This window comes from Coregonus clupeaformis, unplaced genomic scaffold, assembly GCF_020615455.1.
Source record: "Coregonus clupeaformis isolate EN_2021a unplaced genomic scaffold, ASM2061545v1 scaf0058, whole genome shotgun sequence".
Lineage (NCBI taxonomy): Eukaryota > Metazoa > Chordata > Actinopteri > Salmoniformes > Salmonidae > Coregonus > Coregonus clupeaformis.
Window position 1 is genome coordinate 824,574 of NW_025533513.1, and position 25,329 is coordinate 849,902.

At 44.2% G+C, this 25,329-nt stretch overlaps 1 protein-coding gene, 1 long non-coding RNA gene and 1 pseudogene across 3 annotated transcripts; 2 read left to right on the forward strand and 1 right to left on the reverse strand.

Moving 5' to 3' along the window:
* Positions 1-726: 726 nt before the first annotated feature.
* Positions 727-6,216, reverse strand: LOC121555421 (4-galactosyl-N-acetylglucosaminide 3-alpha-L-fucosyltransferase 9). Its single transcript, XM_041869261.2, is given in 4 exon segments — positions 727-1,826; positions 1,829-1,934; positions 3,029-3,076; positions 6,158-6,216. Coding segments are annotated over 3 exon segments (1,200 nt in total). The 5' UTR covers positions 3,068-3,076; positions 6,158-6,216; the 3' UTR covers positions 727-771.
* Positions 6,217-14,340: 8,124 nt separating this feature from the next.
* LOC123483271 lies at positions 14,341-17,499 on the forward strand. Of its 2 annotated transcripts, none has more exons than XR_006658151.1 (4): positions 14,341-14,598; positions 14,709-14,864; positions 14,972-15,083; positions 17,387-17,499. It is a non-coding gene; the product is annotated as an uncharacterized LOC123483271 (long non-coding RNA). The 2 variants fall into 2 exon arrangements; XR_006658150.1 differs by having other exon boundaries at positions 14,342-14,598; positions 17,341-17,499.
* A 3,160-nt stretch (positions 17,500-20,659) lies between these two features.
* Positions 20,660-24,468, forward strand: LOC121548019 (annotated as a pseudogene).
* The last annotated feature ends 861 nt before the right edge of the window (positions 24,469-25,329 follow it).

Consider the following 25,329-nt stretch of genomic DNA (forward strand, 5'->3'; position numbering starts at 1 on the left):
AAGACGGAGCAGTTAAAAATGTTTGGTCCACACCCCCTCGACAATGAGTAGCCTTAATGGCCATGTACTCTTAATCTACACCCGGCACAGCCAGAAGAGGACTGGCCACCCGAGGTTTTAGACTTGGTTTCTGTATTTCCACTGTATGTAAAAAGGGTATTATAATTGTTATGTGAATTATTTAACAAACTATTTCAGTTTCTCTGTGCGTCTCCCAAAAGGTTGTAAGTCTTTTGGGATTTAAGTAATGGCCAGAGTCCCGGTCTGCATAGTCAGAGATATTTATTCATTGAGAATTCTGCCATCACAATTTCAGAGTCCATCTTTTATACTCATACAAAAAAATCCCTCCCCTCTGTAGGCGGGCTGTAGTTTTCCACTCTAAAACTGCTCTACTGACCATCAGTTCACACACACATATACACACATGCATACACACACACACACACTACTCCCTGCATTACTCAGTTATTGCCGTTCTCACAATATTCTGCACCATGTTTTCATAACAGTTTCTCCCCTCTTTATCTTAGTTTCTCAGTTGTCTTTGTTGTCTGGCCTAACTCTTACTCACATTGCTAAATAGTGGCTCAATGCCATAGCCTTTACTGGTCCTACATTCACACATTTCTAACACATTATACACAGTTTCAGGGTGTAATAATTAGTCATTAATAATTAATCTATCATAATACATTTGATTGATTGAACTTCACATGTTGGTGCTTATAGGTCCTTGCACATGGAAATGCCCCACTACAAATGGGTCACTTAGCCCCAAAACCATTTATTCAGATTATGAAAAGTTCTGTATCCTTTATTTATTCGAATGTAATCACATGAGCGACAGGCATGCTCAAGTCCAAACCACCATCCCTGGACTTTAAAGTTCTCTCGCCAGTTGAAGTACCTCATGTATTCTTCATTATTCTGGCCGAGAAAGAGAAGCTGCTTTGCCAGCTCCTCTGTAGAGGAGAAGTCATCCACATGGATGAAAGAATCCCTTGGGATAAAATGCTCGTAGTTGTCCCTGGATAGACCTAGAACAATGGGCACTGCTCCCAACTTCATAGCGTTGAACAGCTTCTCTGTAGCATAGTCTTTGTAGATGGAGTTTTCAAATGCCAGGTAGAATTTACAGCTGGACAGAGTCTTTGAGTATTCTTCGTTTTCTATGTATCTATTAAAATGTCGCCCATAGGCCTCTACTTTGACATGCCTACTGAGCTCGTTAAACACCTGTACCCTCTTGTAGTTTGGGTTCCAGTTGCTCACTACCCAGCAGACTAATTTGTCCTTCTTGGGCAGCTCAAAGCTCTTATCCTCACTGGTTACCTCGACAAGCGACCCATAAGGAACCTTGATGTCAGAATCCAGTCGATAACTTGCAGTCAAATTGAACAAGTTGTCAACAGCAGGAATCCTGTTTGTGTTAGCTGGTGATTCTGCATTCCACCACACCCATTTCTGGAACCATGGACGTTGCTCTTGGGGCATGTTCTTCAGGTCTCCATGGATGTCTCTATGGTGGAAGATGACACCGTGCGCCTTGCTGTAAAGGTTTTTATCTACTGTTAGGTGACAGCCTTTGATGTTAAAGTAGGCACAAGAGTCTATGTCAAAGGCGTGACCAAATGGCCACATCCAGATCAAAATGATAGTATCTGTGTCTGTGTCTCCGTCATCATCAGCCTGAATGGCTGTCTGGGCATGGTGTGTTTTCTGCCCTGTGTGGTTCCCTGCCCTACATACTTGAGGGCAAGCAGGACAACCAGCCTTCCCCTCTTGGGATGCCTTGTCAGTAGGGCATGAGGGGAACTTGATCTGGGTTTGTAGTAAATGAAGAATATGCCCACGAAGCACGCCATTAAAAAACAGCCAATCAGAACAGGCCGTAGAACCCCCTGGGAAGCCGTAGTGGACATACTTTGACCCTTTGGAAGAGAAAAGAGACCAATCAAAACCACTCTAGAATATCAACAACTAGAAAAGTACATTTCCCCCCTCACACACACAAAAAAAGGTCTGCTTACTAGCATGTTCTAACGTATTTATGGTTGTAAAATACATTATAGTAATGGTAGTGACTGGTTATAGCTGAAAAAGTAGGTAGACCGAAAGATTGATTGAAATGTATTGTATTGGTCAAGGATTGGTAGGATAGTCAATTTTACGAGGGCACGTTTGGCAGCATGAGTGAAGGAGGCTTTGTTGCGAAATAGGAAGCCGATTCTAGATCTAACTTTTGATTGGAGATGCTTAACTCAAAACAAAAACTTCTTAAAATTCATGATGCTCCTTAAGACCTGTCCTTAACAAATTAATAATCTTTGTGACTGCATTTATTTAATTGATTTTAACACTTGAATTGTGGGGTTTTAGTGGTTTTTCCTTAGTACCTGTAGCCTAGTTACATAAACAAATTAAAATGCTATTGTGTTCTTTCATATACATTTTCTTTCATATTCTAATGTTACCTATGATTACTCACAATGCTTTTATTTAGAGTAACAGTTACATATCTTATTCATAACCAGTCAAAAGGTCATCATTACTTCTATTATAATGAATAGTTCCTCCTCCAAGCCAAGTTATCAAACTTATCTTGGTATCCAAATGCCAGGAGAAGAATTGTATCACACTGCCTACATATACCATCTATGTGTAGAGATCAGTGAGTGACTCATGCCAAGCTACTTTCGGAGACGGTAGGAAGGTGTGGCTGCTATTTGAAAAGCAACCTATGAAAATTATATTTTACATAGTGACATCCTGTGACCGTGTATGCCCGATATGATCGCTTTCTGTATCAACCCATTAGGGAAAACAATACTTCACAATAGGACTTACGGGATAGTATTTACTTGTTTTTCCTGTTTGAAGGTTTCAGTTGGATTATGAACCTGACAAAAGCTAGACACACCATAAACTCCATGGTCATACCCTTAAGGTTAAAACCAGTTTGATGAGATCTTAACCTGACAGTAGAAGAAATTGTATTAATTATTGTATTCCCAAGTGACCTTACCTCTTTCAATTTGTCTGACTCATCCATGGTTATGCCCATAAAGAGAACCTGATTTTAGAAGATCAAAAATATAAAACAAATGATAAGAATTAAATCACTTTTGATTTTTTAAAACTTAATTGTGATATTATGTGTGACAAAATAGCATTCCCACTGAGCACACACTGGTTGAATCAACATTGTTTTCACGTCATTTCAATTACGTTGGTTCAACGTGGAATAGATGTTGAATTGACATCTGTGCCCAGTGGGTTAGTCTCTTCCTCTCTAAACTGGTTCCACCAAGTGTCTTAAAAAACCAACAGTGAAACTGAACATAACACCACCTATACTGTAATTGACTATATTTGATAACCCAATATTGAATATAATTTGTCTATCACCCTAATGAAATGAATAATTTTCTACACCTTAAAACAAGCTTGAGTGTTGAGGGAATGCGTGTTGGATAGTTGTTCGATAAGCAGTATGTCACCAAATGTTCTGCTTCTGGTTTAGTCTTGTAGGAACCACATACGTTTGTGGTCTAGACTAGTCTAGGGTTGCTGCTACAGGAACAGGGGTCCTTCTTGGGCAGCTCAAAGCTTTTATCCTCACTGGTTACCTCGACAAGCGACCCATAAGGAACCTTGATGTCAAATTGAACAAGTTGTTAACACCAGGAATCCTGTTTGTGTTAGCTGGTCAATTTGTAAGTTGCTCTGGATAAGAGCGTCTGCTAAATGACGTAAATGTAAACGTGATTCTGCATTCCACCACACCCATTTCTGGAACTATGGACGTTGCTCTTGGGGCATGTTCTTCAGGTCTCCATGGATGTCTCTATGGTGGATGATGACACCGTGCGCCTTGCTGTAAAGGTTTTTATCCACTGTTAGGTGACAGACTCTTGTGCCTACTTTAACATCAAAGGCGTGACCAAGTGGCCAGATCAAAATGATTGGATCATCGTCATCCTGAATGGTTGTCTGGGCATGGTGTGTTTGGTTCCCTGCCCTACGTACTTGAGGGCAAGGAGGACAGCGAGCATTTCCCTCGTGGGATGTCTGGTCAATAGGGCATGAGAGGAACTTGATCTGGGGTTTGTAGTACATGAAGGATTTGCCCAGTAAGAATGCAATCATCAGAGCAGGCCGTAGAACGCTCTGGGAAGCCGGAGTGGACATACCATCTTATAAAAATGACAATACACCATGGAATCCAGGGAACAAAATACACAAGGAATGTAAAATGCATCACTAGTGAAACATACCAACACCAGGAGTCATCCAGTGCTGTTTATTAATTCAGCATTCATGTGGCCCACGTGTCAAACTCATTCCACGGAGGGCCTGTCTGCAGGTTTTTGCTACTCCCTTATACTTGATTGATGAATTAAGGTCACTAATTAGTAAGGAATTCCCCTCACCTGGTTGTCTAGGTCTTAATTGAAAGGAAAAACCCGCAGACACTCAACCCTCCGTGGAATCAGTTTGACACCCCTGATGTGGACTTCCTGGTTGTCCTATATGATTACGTATACACTACAACCCTCAAACACAACTCTGGACCTCGAAGCCAGTTCCACTGCATTATTTTCTTGTTCCCTTCTAATCAGGGACTGATTTAGACCTTGGACAGGAGGGTGCAATTACTTATCAGGTAGAACAGAAAACCAGCAGGCTCTGGACCTTGTAGGGTAAGCGTTGAATACCCTGCACAGCAAACCATGTGCACAATACATAGAGCTACTTTTGTACATTTCTAGATTGGCCCTTGAGGGCATTGTTGGGAGTTACTGTGTGTGATCAATCTGGAATGTTCCAGAAATACATCCGTTTTTGGTTTTACATTTTTAAAATAATTTTATCATAACATTGTCCTCTGTGTTTACATTTTAAGATCATTTAAAGGCAATGCTTTTTATCCTGTGAATACGGCAAGCATTCCTTCAGCAATATCTCATTCAAGGAACAAGGCCTTAGACAATACCAAACCATAACATGAAAATCATATCAAGCATTACCTAGGACTCTTCTCTCCCCCACCCCCCCAAGTATCAACCCCGAGCTGCTGCTGCTGCATCTTCTTCGGGGTTTATTGGCAGACTACACTCATTAGGTGTATTGCGCCACCTACTGTACAGGGTGGTAAAAACGAAATTCCAACCCAAGCTAAGGGAAAGTACAGCACTTCTACCTTAGCTTCTAAACCCCACCCATAATGATTAACCTATGAGAATGTACATTTAATTAACTGAACTTTACTTTGTTAATTAGACCAGGTAATACTATTGAAAATATTAAGTTAATTACATTATTAGTTTAAATGACCATATTTAGTCAAGTACACTAGTTTAAAAAGACAGAACAGCATCAAATAGAACATGATTAGAGTTCCTACTTATAGTCCACCTTCCGGAGACATTTGAAACCCCACCTCTTTAAGGAATACCTGGGATAGGATAAAGTAATCCTTCTACCCGCCCCCTTTACTCCAACCCACCCCCCCCAAAAAAAAAAAAAAACATTGTAAAGTGCTTATCCCACTGGCTATAAGGTGAATGCACCTATTTGTAAGTCGCTCTGGATAAGAGCGTCTGCTAAATGACGTAAATGTAAATGTAGTCCCTTAAGAAGAATGAAAGTAAGACAACTACTGCATTTCTTATGAGATTTTTAGATTGTGCGAATGGTCACTTTTTTATTTTTTTATGCGGCCACAAATCAACAGTGCGCGCCACTAGGCAAAATGTAGGCTACATTTTTTATTAACGCCATCTCCTCCAAATTTGCGCACCGCACATACCGGTATGAAAAATGTATGCACTCACTAACTATAAGTCGCTCTGGATAAGAGCGTCTGCTAAATGACTAAAATGTAAATGTAATGTAAATGAAATCATGGGTGAGTGGCAGGCCAATTATCTAACTCACCACACCTGGCTGCAACCTGAGCAATCAACTTGGTAGCAAACAATTAAGGTCAGGCACACCTAAAATGGTGGATAACTATGTATGGCAATGAACTAGTGCACTTTTTCCAAATCACACTGTATATCTTTTTAAGCATTTTAGATTATAATATTAAAAGATAATAGGCCATCTAAGGCTGCATCATCACATCCCCAAGCCAAGTTTCCAAACTTACCTTGGTATCCACAATGACAGGAGACGTTGAAGAATTGTATGGCACTGTCTACATATACCATCCAGGGGCCTGTTGCACAAAAGTAGAATTAAGACATCCGGGATAAATGACTCAGCTGAGCTCAATGAAGCCAAAACATGTGCGTCCAGGCTTAATTGGTTGCACAAAGACCAAGCCAGGATGAGCAGACACGGATTCATTAAGCCAGGTGAAACCAATCCTGGATAGGTGCGCGCTCACGGCTCACTCAAATAGACCCCGCCACAGATCACAGATTAACTGATTTACCATGGCAACTAGAGCCGCGTACTTTTCCCCGTCGGAAGCACAAATCCTCATGGAGGCATACGAGGAGGTAAAAGATATAATTAAGAAGAAAGGCAACACCGCCACAGTGATAAAGCAAAGAGAAAAAGCGTGGCAAAGTATTGCAGACCGCCTGAATGCGTAAGTAGTGCACAATTACACACTCACCGCTCCGCTGAAACATCACAATTACAATTCAAATATTTAATTCACATCTCCAAAAATGCAGTTGTACTGTAATTATGAAACGGTTAAATTTTTAATTGAAATGCACTGCAGATATGAGTGAAATTGTGTAAAGTAACTCCATCACACTGTATAAAGCTATGATAAATTTTTTGATATTTTTACTGAAAACAAGACAAAAATACCAAGTAATTTTTTGCAGTGTGACTCCATTAAATGTGTGTGTGTGTGTGTGTGTAGATTAAACATGAACGGGCCAAAACGGACATGGCAGCAGGTCAAAATCAAATACAAGAACATTCTGCAGAATGGTATGGTCCCTGACTAATATTTAACAAAGCACAAGCATATATTGTACCCAGAAGGTGCCTGCTCACACATTGTCTGTACTGTTTTAGCAGTGAAAAAGAATACCCACAGACAAGGCACGGGTGGTGGGTCACCAAAGGCTGACCTTACCCCAGCAGAGGACATGGCCTTGGAGCTAAATAAAGGCAGGCCCGTCTTAGAGGGGATCCCTGGGGGAAAGAGACGAGCATAGGTTCCTCCCAAGATGCCACCCGCTTCATTCAAGGTATGTCCTTCCATCTCTACATGGGATACAACCACATTCATATTGAATCAATTTGGACTGTCTGACTTTGGTTTACCTATTGCCTTGCAGTGTCTGGCAGCACTGTGTTCCTGTTAGAGCCACCAGCACAAGCACCAGACGATGCTGATCAGTGAGTACTCCATCAAAGGCATACTGTAGGCCTGGCATGTCTTGTCTACTAGCTTCAATATGAATCCGATTAAATGTGATAGGGTGAAGGCCCCAGTGCAGCAGCAACAGCACATGATGGAGACGATGATGAGGAGGAGACCATCTCTCTGGATTCCAGAAGGCATGAGGTATCATGTTAAGACTGTGAAAGTACTATTTACTCTACAATGGTGAGGAGTCCTCATCAAAATCAAAAAAATCTAATTTCTTTTACAGGACCCAGATGCTATACAGTGGGAAAACCAGCCTGGCAACATAGTGCGTATTAATAAAAGGACACCACATCCTGCCAAATTCCAGCTGCGCTAATTGTATTGTGTTCACAGAGCTCACAAGCTATCAGAAAGTTGTATGGCAACCACCTCCGGCGCCAAATAGAACTGGCAGACATAGACATTCAGTACAAGAAGAAAAAGATGGAAAATCTTGCACTGGAGTCTTTCTAAGGTTTTTTTTTATTTTCCCAGCAATCAGTACAACCAAGTCATCGTTATAAGGCATCGCCCTCTTTTGCCCACCCCCCCAGCACCAGGTGTGGCCACTAGCCTTATATGAAGGCCCAAAATTGTGTGTTCCTTTCTGCTCTGACAATGGCATGCCCATTCGTGCGAGATGTGGTGGATGAAGAAGCACTTGTGCTGAGGAGAGCCTTCAGGCGAGAAAGGGTCTTCAGGGACCGGTTGGACCCACTGGCCTTCCCTGATGACCATCTATATGAAAGATACAGGTTTTCTGCAGATGGCATCAGGTATCTATGCAGACTACTGGGTCCCAGGATTAAGCACCGCACTGCACGGAGCCATGCACTGAGTGTGGAGCAAATGGTTTGTGTGGCCTTGCGCTTTTTTTGCTAGTGGAGCCTTCCTGTACTCAGTGGGGGATGCAGAACAGCTGAACAAGGCCACAATTTGCCGCACAATAAGGAGTGTGTGTCTGGCTATCAAAGCATTAGCAGATGTCTTCATCTCCTTCCCTGGCCACAGAAGACTCTGTGACATCAAAGAGGAGTTCTATAGGATTGCAGGTAAGAGGATCTACAAATTACAGGACAACTGTTAACACATAGTAGGATACTCATTACTTTGTGTGACAGGTTTCCCCAATGTCATTGGTGCAGTGGACTGCACACACATAAGGATAAAAGCCCCCTCAGGTGCCCATGAGGCCGATTTTGTGAATAGGAAATCCTTTCACAGCATTAATGTTCAGGTGAACATAACTTTTTGATATTGTCCATTGACGAACACTCTGCATTGCCAGTGATGTGCATTGATTGGTGTAATATTCCTCATCTTATGATTTCAGATGGTCTGCAATGCTGACTGTGTGATCAGCAATGTTGTGGCAAAATGGCCTGGCTCAGTCCATGACTCCAGAATCTTTCGGGCCTCTGAAATCTATCAGTGCCTATCACAAGGTAAGCCACACAACCCCTATTTATAACCATCATGGCTGTGTCAAGAATATCACTGTGTTTATGAGGTAGTAATGATGAGATTTTGTGTTGACAGGTGAATTCTCTGGTGTGTTGCTGGGAGACAGGGGTATGGCTGCCAGCCTTTTCTCCTGACACCTTTCACAGACCCCCAGGAAGCACAGCAGGCCTACAACCATGCCCATGCCAGGACCAGGGCCAGAGTTGAAATGACCTTTGGCCTCCTGAAGGCACGCTTTCACTGCCTTCACAAATTAAGGGTCAGCCCTGTTAGGGCATGTGATATTACTGTGGCTTGTGCTGTCCTCCACAATGTGGCCTGCCTGAGGAAGGAGAGGGCCCCCCAGAGTGCCACCAGCCATGGACTGGGACAATCCGGCAATCTTCCCTGATGACGACAGTGGTCGGCTGCTGAGGGACCAATATGTGTTGAATTATTTTAGTTAGTATGTGTGCTTTCAATTTTGGTTAAATATGTCCTGCGGTGGCAGAGGAATTTGGGTTTTTTTGGGTTCGTTTTTTTCGAATTTGGCCTCTTATGATGTTTGTGCGGTATACTGTGTGTAATACAAGGCTGCAGGGAGGCTACTGCATCCATTCATTTGTCTGTTCAGTTGATGTGTATGGATTTGTCCTGCATTTATTTTAGTGTGCAGACATGCAGGGTGTGTTATATACAGACCTTTGAATGTGTATGTATCATTTTGTATAATATGCTTGGATTCTGTGCTTTCCATCTTGTAGAGTCACTGTGACTTCAGTTTCGAAAGGAGCTGATGGTTTACCTGCTTTGTTTTGTCCTTATTCAATAAAGGAACATAATGTTACACATTGTGTTTTTATATTCATATGGAATGTGTATTTGTTTATATGACAGAGTACTAGGGCCACACTGAAGAAAAAGGATAAAGTCATAAATTTATGAGGCTGGTTCTTTCTGCAGAAAAGCTACATATTGTTTTTACAGTTTTGATACTTATGACAATGTGATACTTAATATTCTGGCACATCAGCATGTCTTTGTTTATGAAACCATACTGAAGTACAATTTCACGAAATGCCCCACATCTGTCATTTTAACAACTGTCCTCCTTTAAAACAACTGGTTACAATATTATGACTTGTGTTTTTTTCCCTCTGTGGCCCTAATATTCTATCATTTTATATATAGCCTTATAGTCTATGGGAAACTGTAAATTATCTAATGATAGCAACATCATCTAAAAAATCATTTTTTATCCAAAATCATTGAAATTAATGATCACAAACGTTTAAATAATGACAGTGGGTCTAGTTATATGTGATAACAATGTATAGTGAGCAGTGAAATAACTATTGGTTTCCATTTGTGGTGACTGCTGACTGACATTAGGGATGAGATTAAATAGATCCTGGAATTTAGCCTGGTCTGGAGCAGGCTAGCTCCACAGAATAAATCTCCATGGTAATTTATACCATAACATATCCTCCTGCCCCCTATCCATCTTTAGTGCAACCGGATTACGGATCAATTGAGCCAGGATCACCAAGATATCCTGGCTTAATCCCTTATCCTAGTTTTGTGCAACAGGCCCCAGGTGTAGAGATCAGTGAGTGACTGAGTGAAATATCTTATCAACACCCCTAATGCCTAACTTTCAGAGAGGGGGCCGGGTCAGGTGAAAAGGCACCTGACCCCGCCCCCTGGCTGTCTCATCACCTGGGGTGTGTTCAGTTCGCCTCAATGGTTGCGTGATGGTTTGTACTGAATGACACGTTTCCCCAAAATGGTGCGCACCGTTCTTCAACAACGTTTGAAGTACATTTGCTACGGTTTGGTGGTTGTGGCGAGGTCTGGCCTGATCAATACAGGTGTGAAATGGAAGTGAATAAGGGTGAATTATCGGAGGTGGCATGTTCTTGGAGCTTGCACAGATGGTCAGGATAAAGATTAGTATGTGACGGTAGGAGTGACATTTTTGGAGAAAGTGAACCCCTGCCTTTTGGCTGATCCATATCTGGTTTCAGGGTGGGTGAAATCAAAGTTGGGTGCAGTGGAATCGGTGAAGGTAACCCGAAGTGGTCTTGTGGAAATTGTTTGTGTTTCTGCCGGTCAGAGGGAGCTGGCGCTCCACGCCACACGAATGGGGACAAGAGATTTAACATGTTTTGTTCTCAGGAAAAGGGCATCATTGAAAGGAGTGATTACTGGGGTAGCTGTACATGTGAAAGTTGACCATCTGAAGGGAACGATTCCCGGTGTTTGTGATGCTTGTCGTTTGGTGCGACGCAAACAGGGTGGCATGAATGGTGAAACAGTCATTGTCTGTTCTTTTTTTTTTATGTTAAGTATTTGCCCGACAAAGTGATGTTAGGATATTTCAGTTATCCCGTACGAGCCTTTGTGCCGAATCCATTACGTTGTTAGGTGTCAAGCTTATGGGCATGTGGCAGCAGTGTATAGGAGGAAGGTTCCTAGGTGTGAGAAGTATGCAGAAGGTAATGAAACAAAGGAATGTGTAATATTGGGGAAAGAAGTGGTATGTGTTAATTGTATGGGTGCCCATGGGGCTGGGGATCAGAAGTATCTGGTGAGAGGCAGGTTGAGGTTACCAGGGTTAGAGTAGTGATGAGGCAGAGAAGAAAGTGGAGGAAGATGGGTCAAGGGGGAGGGATCCTGAGAGGAGTCATGTGAGTAGTAGATATGTGCCAACACAGAGGGATAGGCCATTGAGTGATATATGCTTCAGTAAGATTGGCTTTTTTAGCGCTCATATCAGTGGTTATCAGCTGTACCGCAGAGATTGAATGTAAGTCTCAGAAAATAGAGGCGGTGGTGGTGGCAGCAGCAGAGAAGTATTTGGGTGTATGAGATTTGACGTCAGAAGAGTTACAGGGTGTGTTGAGTGGTGGTGTCCCGTCCTCCTAGGCCATTGGCCTGAGGTAGGATCAGATAGGTTTTAATAGGGTGGTGGGGTTTTTAATGTGTAGGGTTAAATGGCAGAGTATTTTAATTGTTATTTTTTTTCCTTTCCTCTTTTTCCACTCAAAGTATAAGGGATTTATACCCCAGTCTAGTGGCGTTAAGGCAACATTTATTGGATGCCAACCGCCGTTAAACCTAATCGAAGAAGAAGCTGCGTCACATCCTATTTGATGATGGCGGTTGATTTGACTCCGAGGTTTAGACGATTGAACAGTCAAACACCGAGCCTTCGTGAAAATGTTAAACCAGGTGAGAAATTGAAATGTAAATCCTTAGGTTATAAACCGTAACATGCTTTCAACTTTTTGTTTTCCTATCCAAAAACCCAGCCAGCGTACAAAGCTGTGCAGAGCTGCCAACTCTCACGCTTTCCCCGTGTGACACACGTTTTTGCCTGTTTTCACACGCACTCACGCCACACATCCAATTTCTCACGCAAAAAAAATCGGCCGACACTCGTTCGTTCCTTTTTTCAAACTCCCCGACGGTACTGAACCATATGCGAAAGTCAACAGGAGAAGAAACGGTCACTACCTCAAGAAGTCTGATAAGAAGCTGAGCTGAGACTATGTATGTAACAATGAAATGTTGTCCAATTGAGTACTCACTCTCTTAAACTTAAAAACTTGAAAGAAATTATTTGTTTGTGCGTGTGAACATGATTTAGTGTGGTGAATGTAAACTCAGCTGATTTCGAACAGGTAAGATGTATTCCAAAGAATTGAACATAAATACAGGAAATGTGTGCAATAGAAGTAGGTATGTTTTTGTAACTGAGAGTAGAGTTATTAAACCAACGTGACCATTTGAATTGTTTAAGGTTTCAAAGATGTCCCGTAAGAGACCTTTGCCAGGACAAAAGCGAAACCTTTTATTTTATTTAAAGAACCAGCCAAGTGAGAAAAGACAGACAAACACACTGACAGAACAGCCAGAACGATTGATAGAAACGACAGGACAACAGACAGAGGAGCAACACAAAGGACAGAGAGAGCAGGAGACAGGACAGACTGACAAACAAGCAGAGGAGCAACAGACAGGACAGATTGACGCACATGCAGAGGAGCAACAGACAAGACAAATAGAACAACCAACAGGGCAGATGGAAGAAGACAGAGGGACAGACAGAAGAGACCCCCCCCCCAATCCAACAGCAGGGCCAGAAGAGTCGTGCTCTGGCTGGAGCAGCAACATATAGATCAATTTTCAAAAATGAGTGGACCTCTTCATGGCCATTTATTACCAGAGGGAGCCTCAACACGCACTACTGGTGTGCAGTCTGCCGTATTGAAAACTCCATGTTGCCACCAGGGTGTGACAGATGTAGTGCGCCATATAAAAAGCAAAGGCCACCAAGATAAGCAACGAGCTCTCCAGTCCACAGCCACAATATCCCAATATGCAATGGCCGTTCCATCTGTTGGGGGTATGTCTGCACAAGAGGTTAAGGTATGATATGTGTAATGATTCTGTCAAGGTTCAGTCAAGAGTTTTGTGTTCTAGTTGATCACGGTAAAGTCATGGTTGATAGTTTTGACTAATTTGTGGTTTGTATTTCAGTGTAGTACAGTCCAGTTTTCTTAATTTGAGATCTTAGTTGCTGAATGTGTTTTTTACCTGTGCCCTATTATCGCAGGCGTCTATTTTAAATAAACTGGTCTTTTGGGAGGATTAATACTTTTTAATTTCTTACAGACAAGAAGGGCTGAGGTCAAAATGACAGCTGGGTTGGTAGGTCACAACGTCCCCCTAGCCTTTGCGGACCACCTGGGGCCTCTCCTAAAAGTATGTTTAGGAGATTCGAAGACAGCGCAGGAGTACAGGTGTGCCAGGACTAGGTCATCCTGCATTACCAATGAAGCACTCGCACCATATTTCACACAGGAGCTTGTGAAGGAGATGAAAAAAGCCCTGTATACCCTTGTTACGGATGGGTCGAATGACACTGATATTTCACAAACTATTTGAGATTTTTCTCCTCTGCAAAACATGTGCTTTGTGTATTTTTAAACATCTAATAACATGAACATCTGTATGATTCTAACTTGTCATTATAGGAGTGGAAAAGATGAACCCGCTTACTCTCCGGGTCTTCATGGGCAGCAAAGTTGTCCACCAGTTTTTAAATATGTGCACAACAAGTGGGACGAGATGTGGGCCAGCAAGTGAGATCTTCACCAAAATGAACTCCACCATAGAGGAGCATGGCATCCCTTGGGAGAACTGCATTGGTCTCTCAGTTTACAATGCAGCTGTGAACATTGGACCACGTAATTCCATTGCCTCTAGGGTGCTCCAGAAGCATCCCAACACCTATATTCATGGTTGTCCTTGTCATGTGGCACATAACACCGGCAAAGCTGCAGGAGTGGGATTTTTTAAAGTGAGTTAAGGCCTGATTTATCTTTACATGTAACTTTTTATTTGTATCCTAATTACGTGCATTGACTGAATGTGTTATGATTGATTTATGCATTGCAGGTGTCTGGTTTTGATTTGGAGGATATGGTAGTGGACATCGGTTACTGGTTCAAGGGTAGCACAAATCGGAAAGGATACCGGACAGGTATGCATGTTTGATACTATTAAGTGTAATACTGAAATGCTGAGCTGTAGAAAATATATGATATGGATTTAATGTCTAAAACAGTTTTGTGAGCTCCATGAAGCAGAGTACATGGAGGTCCTCCTGCATATCTCGGTCCGTTGGCTAAGCCTTGAATGTTGTGTGACCAGGATCCTGAGGCTGTATGAACCTCTGGCCAGCTACTACAAATCTGCTAGTATGGTCATCAATTTTCAATTTCATTATGCAGCAACTACATGGATTGTTAGTCACATACTTGTATTAATGACAACCTCTTGTTTTGTGTTATTTATTGATTGATTCAAGATGAAAATCAGGCCAGGTTCAAGAGACTTGTGCAGACATTCACTGACCCCATGACAGAAGTGTACCTGCTGTTCTTCCAAGCCACCGTACCAACTTTCACTTCTTTCAACTTGCTGCTTCAGAGAGCAGTCATCAATATTTTTGTTACATGATGAGGTGGGATTGGATTTAGCTGTTTTTTTCCATTCTGTGTTTCTTGTTGATATCTGCAGGGATCCTCTAAAACAGGTTTCACCTACTATTTTTGTAAATGTCTGTTATAGATGGTGAAATTCGTACGCAAGCTATGTTCCAAGTTTATGGTTCCAGCAGCTCTGCAGTGCCATGAGGAGCCTTGTGAAATTGCCTTTAAAGAAAAGGCAAACCATTTACCAGGTTAGTATTTCAAATCAAATCAAATTTTATTGGCCACATGCGCCGAATACAACAGGTGAACTGGTACATTACAGTGAAATGCTTACTTACAGCCCTTAACCAACAGTGCATGTATTTTTAATAAAAAAGTAAAATAAAACAACAACAAAAAAGTGTTGAGAAAAAAAGAACAGAAGTAAAATAAAATAACAGTAGGGAGGCTAAATATACAGGGGGGTACCGGTGCAGAGTCAATGTGCGGGGGCACCGGCTAGTTGAGGTAGTTGACGTAATATGTACATGTGGGTAGAGTTAAAGTGACTATGCATAAATAATTAACAGCAGCGTAAAAAGATGGGGTGGGGGGGCAGTGCAAATAGTCTGGGTAGCCATGCTTAGCTGTTCAGGAGTCTTATGGCTTGGGGGTAGAAGCTGTTGAGAAGTCTTTTGGACCTAGACTTGGCACTCCGGTGCCGTGCAGTAGCAGAGAGAACAGTCTATGACTAGGGTGGCTGGAGTCTTTTACAATTTTGAGGGCCTTCCTCTGACACCGCCTGGTATAGAGGTCCTGGATGGCCAAGCAGTTGCCATACCAGGCGGTGATGCAACCAGTCAGGATGCTCTCGATGGTGCAGCTGTAGAATTCTTTGAGGATCTGAGGACCCATGCAGAATCTTTTCAGTCTCCTGAGGGGGAATGGGCTTTGTCGTGCCCTCTTCACGACTGTCTTGGTGTGTTTGGACCATGATAGTTCGTTGGTGATGTGGACACCAAGGAACTTGAAGCTCTCAACCTGTTCCACTACAGCCCCGTCAATGAGAATGGGGGCGTGCTCAGTCCTCTTTTTTTTCCTGTAGTCCACAATCATCTCCTTTGTCTTGGTCACGTTGAGGGAGAGGTTGTTATCCTGGCACCACACAGCCAGGTCTCTGACCTCCTCCCTATAGGCTGTCTCATCGTTGTCGGTGATCAGGCCTACCACTGTTGTGTCGTCGGCAAACTTAATGATGGTGTTGGAGTCATGCCTGGCCATGCAGTCATGGGTGAACAGGGAGTACAGGAGGGGACTTAGCACGCACCCCTGAGGGGCCCCCGTGTTGAGGATCAGTGTGGCAGATGTGTTGTTACCTACCCTTACCACCTGGGGGCGGCCCGTCAGGAAGTCCAGGATCCAGTTGCAGAGGGAGGTGTTTGGTCCCAGGATCCTTAGCTTAGTGATGAGCTTTGAGGGCACTATGGTGTTGAATGCTGAGCTGTAGTCAATGAATAGCATTCTCACGTAGATGTTCCTCTTGTCCAGGTGGGAAAGGGCAGTGTGGAGTGCAATAGAGATTGCATCATCTATGGATCTGTTGGGGCGGTATGCAAATTGGAGTGTGTCTAGGGTTTCTGGGATAATGGTGTTGATGTGAGCCATGACCAGCTTTTCAAAGCACTTCATGGCTACAGACGTCAGTGCTACGGGTCGGTAGTCATTTAGGCAGGTTATCTTAGTGTCCTTGGGCACGGGACTATGGTGGTCTGCTTGAAACATGTTGGTATTACAGACTCAGTCAGGGACATGTTGAAAATGTCAGTGAAGACACTTGCCAGTTGGTCAGCACATGCTCGGAGTACACGTCCTGGTAATCCGTCTGGCCCTGCGGCCTTGTGAATGTTGACCTGCTTAAAAGTCTTACTCACATCGGCTACGGAGAGCGTGATCACATAGTCATCCGGAACAGCTGGTGCTCTCATGCATTATTCAGTGTTGCTTGCCTCGAAGCGAGCATATAAGTGGTTTAGCTCGTCTGGTAGGCTTGTGTCACTGGGAAGCTCGCGGCTGTGCTTCCCTTTGTAGTCTGTAATAGTTTTCAAGCCCTGCCACATCCGACGAGCGTCAGAGCCGGTGTAGTACGATTCAATCTTAGTCCTGTATTGACTCTTTGCCTGTTTAATGGTTCGTCGGAGGGCATAGCGGGATTTCTTATAAGTGTCCGGGTTAGTCCCGCTCTTTGAAAGTGGCAGCTCTACCCTTTAGCTCAGTGCGGATGTTTCCTGTAATCCATGGCTTCTGGTTGGGGTATGTACGTACGGTCACTGTGGGGTCGACATCATCGATGCACTTATTGATGAAGCCAGTGACTGATGTGGTGTACTCCTCAATGCTATCTGAAGAATCCCGGAACATGTTCCAGTCTGTGCTAGCAAAACAGTATTTGACTATTCTTATGATCAAACACTATGATATGTGATATTTAGCCTTGTACCTTATACCGATATGCTGTATCTGTGACAGGAAGAAAGTTGAACATTGAGTTCACAACCAGGGCTAAATTTAACAGATTACTCGACGAGGGTGACATCACACCACAGCAGGTGGATTCATTCCATGAAGCTGTGTTGTGTTTCCTGACAAGTGCTGTGGATTATGCACTTAAGAAGCTGCCACTGGAAGAGCCACTGATCAAGCACGCACAATTTGTAGATGTACGGCAGAGGGCTGAAAGTGACATCGAAGATGTTCTGTACTTTGTTGAAAGGTTAGTTTTTTTTCTCTAATTATTGTCTATCATCTTAGCTAAAATACCCTGTGTTTTATGATGAGGTGTGTTCACTCCTAAACTGCACATGAGATATTCTTGTGTGGCTTCTCCTCAAAGATGTGTATGAACTGCAGCTGGTTGATGACTATATACCTAAAACGTAACAACTTGTAACTCTACTTTCATAAATAGGTTTCCCCATCACCTCCCATACCATGGGCCAGAGGAGCATGACCTTCTGGGTGAGGAGTTTCTAAATTATCAGACCATGCCAATGATATCCCTGCAGGACTAAACTGAAATGGAAAGCTTCTGGGCTGAAATGGCAACCCGGAAGCATAAGGTAATTTTTTTTTCCTTTTTTGTCTTTCCTTTTGGCAGGTGTGGCTTGGCTACATCTGTTGCTTAAAATTGTTGCATGCATATACAGTGGGGAGAACAAGTATTTGATACACTGCCGATTTTGCAGGTTTTCCTACTTACAAAGCATGTAGAGGTCTGTAATTTTTATCATAGGTACACTTCAACTGTGAGAGACGGAATCTAAAACAAAAATCCAGAAAATCACATTGTATGATTTTTAAGTAATTAATTTGCATTTTATTGCATGACATAAGTATTTGATACATCAGAAAAGCAGAACTTAATATTTGGTACAGAAACCTTTGTTTTCAATTACAGAGATCATACGTTTCTTGTAGGTCTTGACCAGGTTTGCACACAATGCAGCAGGGATTTTGGCCCACTCCTCCATACAGACCTTCTCCAGATCCTTCAGGTTTCGGGGCTGTCGCTGGGCAATACGGACTTTCAGCTCCCTCCAAAGATTTTTTGTTGGGTTCAGGTCTGGAGACTGGCTAGGCCACTCCAGGACCTTGAGATGCTTCTTACGGAGCCACTCCTTAGTTGCCCTGGCTGTGTGTTTCGGGTCGTTGTCATGCTGGAAGACCCAGCCACGACCCATCTTCAATGCTCTTACTGAGGGAAGGAGGTTGTTGGCCAAGATCTCGTGATACATGGCCCCATCCATCCTCCCCTCAATACGGTGCAGTCGTCCTGTCCCCTTTGCAGAAAAGCATCCCCAAAGAATGATGTTTCCACCTCCATGCTTCACGGTTGGGATGGTGTTCTTGGGGGTTGTACTCATCCTTCTTCTTCCTCCAAACACGGCGAGTGGAGTTTAGACCAAACAGCTCTATTTTTGTCTCATCAGACCACATGACCTTCTCCCATTTCTCCTCTGGATCATCCAGATGGTCATTGGCAAACTTCAGACGGGCCTGGACATGCGCTGGCTTGAGCAGGGGGACCTTGCGTGCGCTGCAGGATTTTAATCCATGACGGCGTAGTGTGTTACTAATGGTTTTCTTTGAGACTGTGGTCCCAGCTCTCTTCAGGTCATTGACCAGGTCCTGCTGTGAAGTTCTGGGCTGATCCCTCACCTTCCTCATGATCATTGATGCCCCACGAGGTGAGATCTTGCATGGAGCCCCAGACCGAGGGTGATTGACCGTCATCTTGAACTTCTTCCATTTTCTAATAATTGCGCCAACAGTTGTTGCCTTCTCACCAAGCTGCTTGCCTATTGTCCTGTAGCCCATCACAGCCTTGTGCAGGTCTACAATTTTATCCCTGATGTCCTTACACAGCTCTCTGGTCTTGGCCATTGTGGAGAGGTTGGAGTCTGTTTGATTGAGTGTGTGTGGACAGGTGTCTTTTATACAGGTAACAAGTTCAAACAGGTGCAGTTAATACAGGTAATGAGTGGAGAACAGGAGGGCTTCTTAAAGAAAAACTAACAGGTCTGTGAGAGCCGGAATTCTTACTGGTTGGTAGGTGATCAAATACTTATGTCATGCAATAAAATGCAAATGAATTACTTAAAAATCATACAATGTGATTTTCTGGATTTTTGTTTTAGATTCCGTCTCTCACAGTTGAAGTGTACCTATGATAAAAATGACAGACCTCTACATGCTTTGTAAGTAGGAAAACCTGCAAAATCGGCAGTGTATTAAATACTTGTTCTCCCCACTGTATGTGTCATGCATGTTGCAAATTATGCATGTTTTTATCTGAACTTTGTTAATGGATCAACCTACAGTATACTTACAGTATTAATCAATCAAAAATCAAGGTATGTTTTTCCATTGTGTTTTGGTGCATTTTCCATAGGTGACAGGAGCCAAAGAATTCGAGAGGCTTGCTGCCGTCGCCAAGCTTGTCCTGGTGTTGCCCCATGCAAAGGCAGATGCTGAGAGGGTGTTTCAGTTGTGGGACTGAAGAAAACCAAGAGAAGAAACAGCCTAGCATTGGATGGCACCCTGTCCTCAATAATACCATAAAGATGGCCAATCTGGAGCCCTGCTTCAAATGGGAGCCCCCCTCCGATATCATCAAGGCCTCCAAGAAGGCCACAGGCCAGTATAACCATGCCGACAGATCATAGACGAGGCTCATTTGAGATGAGCCAGGTCTGCGCAGAATCGATCACTGGCGATCACCGCCCAATACATGCTGGTTAGATTTGTGTCCGACTTGATCCCGACTTTCTCTGACGTCATGAACACGTGGGCAACGATAACCTCATGAGATCAAGGCGGCCGCAGTTCTGAGACGCAGGCAGTGCAATTGCTTTTCACCGACTGCAGGACCCAGGCGGACCAAGGTTTTTTGAAAAGTTGGCAGGTATGGCTGTGTTGGCTCAGCTGACTAGGCTAGCTAGTTAACCTCGTTAGCTTAACTGCTATCTAAGCCATTAAACACATGACATTCTAGCTAGCTGTCATGTTTTTATGGCTTATGGCCACAACCCTTATCTTTTACACAACTGTGAGTAAACTGAAGTTAAACGACCATACTAGAGGCTAGTTATTAACATCATTGGAGTGAGTGGTAGCTAACTAACTTGCAAGGTGACGTCGTCACACAGCGGGGCGACATGAACTGACAACAGCGGGAACTGACAAGAGCCAACAGTGGCTGTATTGGCAGATTTTTAACGCTTTCGTGTAGTTTTTTTTGCATGCAGTCGCCATACTGTTAATGATATATGACTGTCTACTATCTTGAATGTGTCATCACATAGGATTATCGGGGCCCTTCCACGCTACACAGCTGTGGCATAACATCATCTAGGCGCTGCAGGCACAGGTGGAGGTGCGACGACGGCGGCGCCACCTGCGTGTCCACCCTGACTGCTTCACGGGCTCGGATGCTGTAGATGCTGTGCTCAGCTACCTGATGCAAAACGTCTTATTCTGCGCCAGCGAGGTGTCCCGCCTCAAGGCCGCCAGGCTCTGCCAGGCGCTCATGGAGGCCAAGGTGTTTGAGGCGGTGGGGACCAAGCTGTTCCGCTGGGACAAGGAGGTCTCTTTCGAGGACACGGGCTGCAGCCTCTACAGTTTCCAGGACTGCGGCTCGCTGCCCGGCTCAGCCAGGAAGGATGGGGACACAGAGAACATGGCCCCCGAGGACTTAATGGGCAAGAGGAAGAAAGGCTCCAGGTTTGTCTGAGTCACAAACATGCACACACACATACATTCTTATTCTTTCTGTGTTTCTCTCTTACACACACACACACACACTTGCTTTTACTGTACCTCACTACATCATCACTGCCCTTGATGTCGATGATAATCTCTCCCTCTCTCTGCAGACTGAATGAGCTGAGGACCATCTCCAACCCCCTGGCGCTGGGCCCCTCAGACCAGAGGGTGGAGAGGCTGCTGAAGACCATCAACCTGCAGCTCTTCCTCCCTAAGGCCATGACCAAAGCCCCCACCACCTTCCTCTCAAAGACGGGTGAAATGTCAAAGCCTGGCTGTCTTCACCTGGCCATGTTGAAAAGTACTATATTGAAAAAGGAAAAGTTAATGTACTTGCTCACTAGTCCTGTCCCCTTTTCCATTCTCTGTATCCCTCCATCCCTCTTCCCCCCCTCCCTTTCTCTCTCTTCCTCTTTTTTTTTCTCGCTCCATTTTTTTCTCTCCCACTCTTGCTTCTCATTCTACCCCCCTCTCTCTCCCTTCCCCTCTGTCCTCAGTGGTGGTGGAGGAGGTGTGGAAGCAGCAGACGCTGCTCCAGCTGCTGCAGACGGTGGATCTGCCCGTGCTGGACTGCATCCTGGCGTCCCTGACCCGGGGGGCCCAGCCCCACCCCCAGGCTGCAGCCCTGCAGCCGCTGCAGAGCCACCACCAGGACCTGGTCATCTCCAACACCTGCCTGGACCGCGAGCTGCCCCAGAGCCTCAACCTCCCAGAGTTAGTACCTAACCAGCCGCCATAGAATGACTGACATATTGAGCGTACCCATGAAGGTGCAGTCAAATTGCTGTGGTGTGAGGGCCTTTTGCCGTTCAAGTTATTCTGTTTATATGTGGCTGGTGGCGGCCGCTGACTGCCTGGAGCTCTTCCCTGACCAGCTGATCGTGTTGGCGGGGGAGCACCTCCTCCAGCAGGGCGGTACCACTGGGGCAGAGAGGATGGCCGGCCAGAAGAGACTTCTGTTTGACACCATGGCTAAGCACTACGGAGGCCAGGAGAGGTCTCGGCTGCTCACCGGACGCTACCTAGACATCCACACGGCCATACTGGACCTGCTGGGTGAGACTGGCTGGTTGAGGAAGTATGGTGGGGTGTAGCGTTAGTGTGTTTTCATCATGTAGATCCCTGCGTGTGTCTTTGACACACACCCACTCACTGTCTCTCCCTATTTTTCCTCTTTGTGTGTGTGTGTTCTCAGACGGTGGGAAGGTGGATGATGCTGTCAGGGCCTATCAGCTGTGTCTGCGTCTGCTGGAGCCTGCTGGGAGAGATGAGCTGAGGAGACTCCTGGCCTTCATGGCCACAGCAGCCCATCCGGATGCATGCCGCCTGCACAAACAGGTAATCTCACTCCATACACACACCATTTTAAAACGATTGTTTCTCAAATAATGGGTCAGGGCCCAATGATAAATACTATATACATCAGTGGTGGGCAATCATACCATGCGACGCGGCTGTGGGTGCAGGCTTTTGCTTCAGCCAAAGTGGTAACACTGGTGGTCCACTGTGTGACTGACCACTCTGTATGTCCCAACAGACAGACAACAGGGCCCTGGTCAGCAGGACATTTCTGAAGGCCATCGTGCAGAATAAAGAGCTATCTCGTACCCAGAGCGAGAGGCTGCTGCTGTTTCTGATGGACAACTACACTCAGCTCTTCAATGTAGGCACATGAAATCCCTGATCCTCTTCCCTGGCCCTCTTCTGACAGATCCTCGCCTGCAGTCCTCCAATACCAAAATAAACAAGTTGTAGGGCCGCATTGTTGAACGGAAATAGTAGCTACAGAGGGAGGAAGCTTTAAAATCAGGATTCGGACACCCTGCCTTTTTAAAGTCAGGCATCTGACCCTATTCTCAAGGGTGTAATCTGTACTACAGTAGGGAGGAGGTACTACAGTAGTTTCAAGCTATTTTGTTGTCTTCAATTTGTTTGCTGTATTTCTGACATTGCCTGATGCATTATGTGCAGCATGTATATGATTTGTTTATGTGAATAAAATATCATTTTTATCAACCCTTCTCTATCCATAATGGGAGTAAACCCCCACATCGCTGATTTGAAGCTGTGAGGAGAACGCTGCAAATCCTGCAGCAAGTCCCACTTGATACATAATTTTAGGACTTGGTGATATACAGTATATGCCTTTCTGTGCTGATGCTATTATCATAACAGTACTACATAAGATAATGCGTCATCCCTAATCCTCAATAATGGAATAAACCACCATCAGTGTCGTGTTCACTAGGCACGAAATGAAAGAAAACCGACTGAAACATGCAGGGACTACCAATGAGAAGCTAATTTCCTTTTTCCGTTGCAAAATGTTTTCTGATGCATTCCCTAATAAATACACCCCCTGTATTGACTCCCTTCTCCTCCTGTGTTGCAGTGTTCACGTTCTGCCAGCAGGTGTCGCTGCAGCAGTAAGGACCAGCGCGAGGCAGCCACCCTAGAGAGCTTGACGCAGCTGATCAGAGACATCAGCCTGAGCGAGGCCCTGTCTATCAAGGAGAGGAGGAGGCAGGTCAAGGACTTCCAGAAACACCATCCCATAGTCTTCCTCCAGCACTTCTCCTCCACCTTCTAGGGGGGAAAGAAATGTAATGAGTGGTGGTAAACCCAATCCAAAATCAAGCCTTACCCCTGCCATGCATTTGTAGATTTGAAAGGATTGGATTAGTTATAAGCAATTCAAGGTATTAAGTATTCCACTTACCCAATCAGAGGGTAAGGTCATTCCAGGGCCATGTTCAGTTGCAGATTGAGATGTGATTCCTTATTCTACATGTCAGAGGCATGTTTGATCTACATAGTGTATTTATATCTAAACGTTCAATCCTGTTGAACATGCCCCTGGTCTACACAAGGGCATACTGCATAGGGGGTGGGCCTAGGGGTTGATTTTGGAATTGGGCAGTAAGGGATCCTTGTCGCCTTAATAAGTGCTTTTGTTCTTTGTTATGCAAACAGTTGTCACAGTGCTGTGTGCTTTACGTGGGATGAAATATCTATTTTGATTTGATGTAGGCCTAGTTTGTGTCATATTTTAGTGATGTTACTCTCACGAGGCTTTGCTTTTCAAGAGTTCTTATGCATCCGGCTTCCTAATGCATTTGCACTAGTTCCTAGGCCATAGTAAGTTCTCATCAACACTAGATGCTAGTGGTATGATAGTAGCAATTGTTTTGTTCTAACAAGAAGAGATGCACTTACCCAGGTGCCTCAAGAGTTTATTTCTGGGGAATGAGAGCATTCTCTGCTTTCCTTAGCTGATGCCTGTCCGGAAAACTCTTGATTTCATTGAAATCTACATCTAATGTTGGTGACACATTTGCACATACAGGTAAAAGTCAGTAAATTAGAATATTTTGAAAAACTTGATTTATTTCAGTAATTGCATTCAAAAGGTGTAACTTGTACATTATATTTATTAATTGCACACAGACTGATGCATTCAAATGTTTATTTTATTTAATTTTGATGATTTGAAGTGGCAACAAATGAAAATCCAAAATTCCGTGTGTCACAAAATTAGAATATTACTTAAGGCTAATACAAAAAAGGGATTTTTTAGAAATGTTGGCCAACTGAAAAGTATGAAAATGAAAAATATGAGCATGTACAATACTCAATACTTGGTTGGAGCTCCTTTTGCCTCAATTACTGCATTAATGCGGCGTGGCATGGAGTCGATGAGTTTCTGGCACTGCTCAGGTGTTATGAGAGCCCAGGTTGCTCTGATAGTGGCCTTCAACTCTTCTGCGTTGTTGGGTCTGGCATTCTGCATCTTCCTTTTCACAATACCCCACAGATTTTCTATGGGGCTAAGGTCAGGGAGTTGGCTGGCCAATTTAGAACAGAAATACCATGGTCCGTAAACCAGGCACGGGTAGATTTTGCGCTGTGTGCAGGCGCCAAGTCCTGTTGGAACCTGAAATCTCCATCTCCATAGAGCAGGTCAGCAGCAGGAAGCATGAAGTGCTCTAAAACTTGCTGGTAGACGGCTGCGTTGACCCTGGATCTCAGGAAACAGAGTGGACCGACACCAGCAGATGACATGGCACCCCAAACCATCACTGATGGTGGAAACTTTACACTAGACTTCAGGCAACGTGGATCCTGTGCCTCTCCTGTCTTCCTCCAGACTCTGGGACCTCGATTTCCAAAGGAAATGCAAAATTTGCTTTCGTC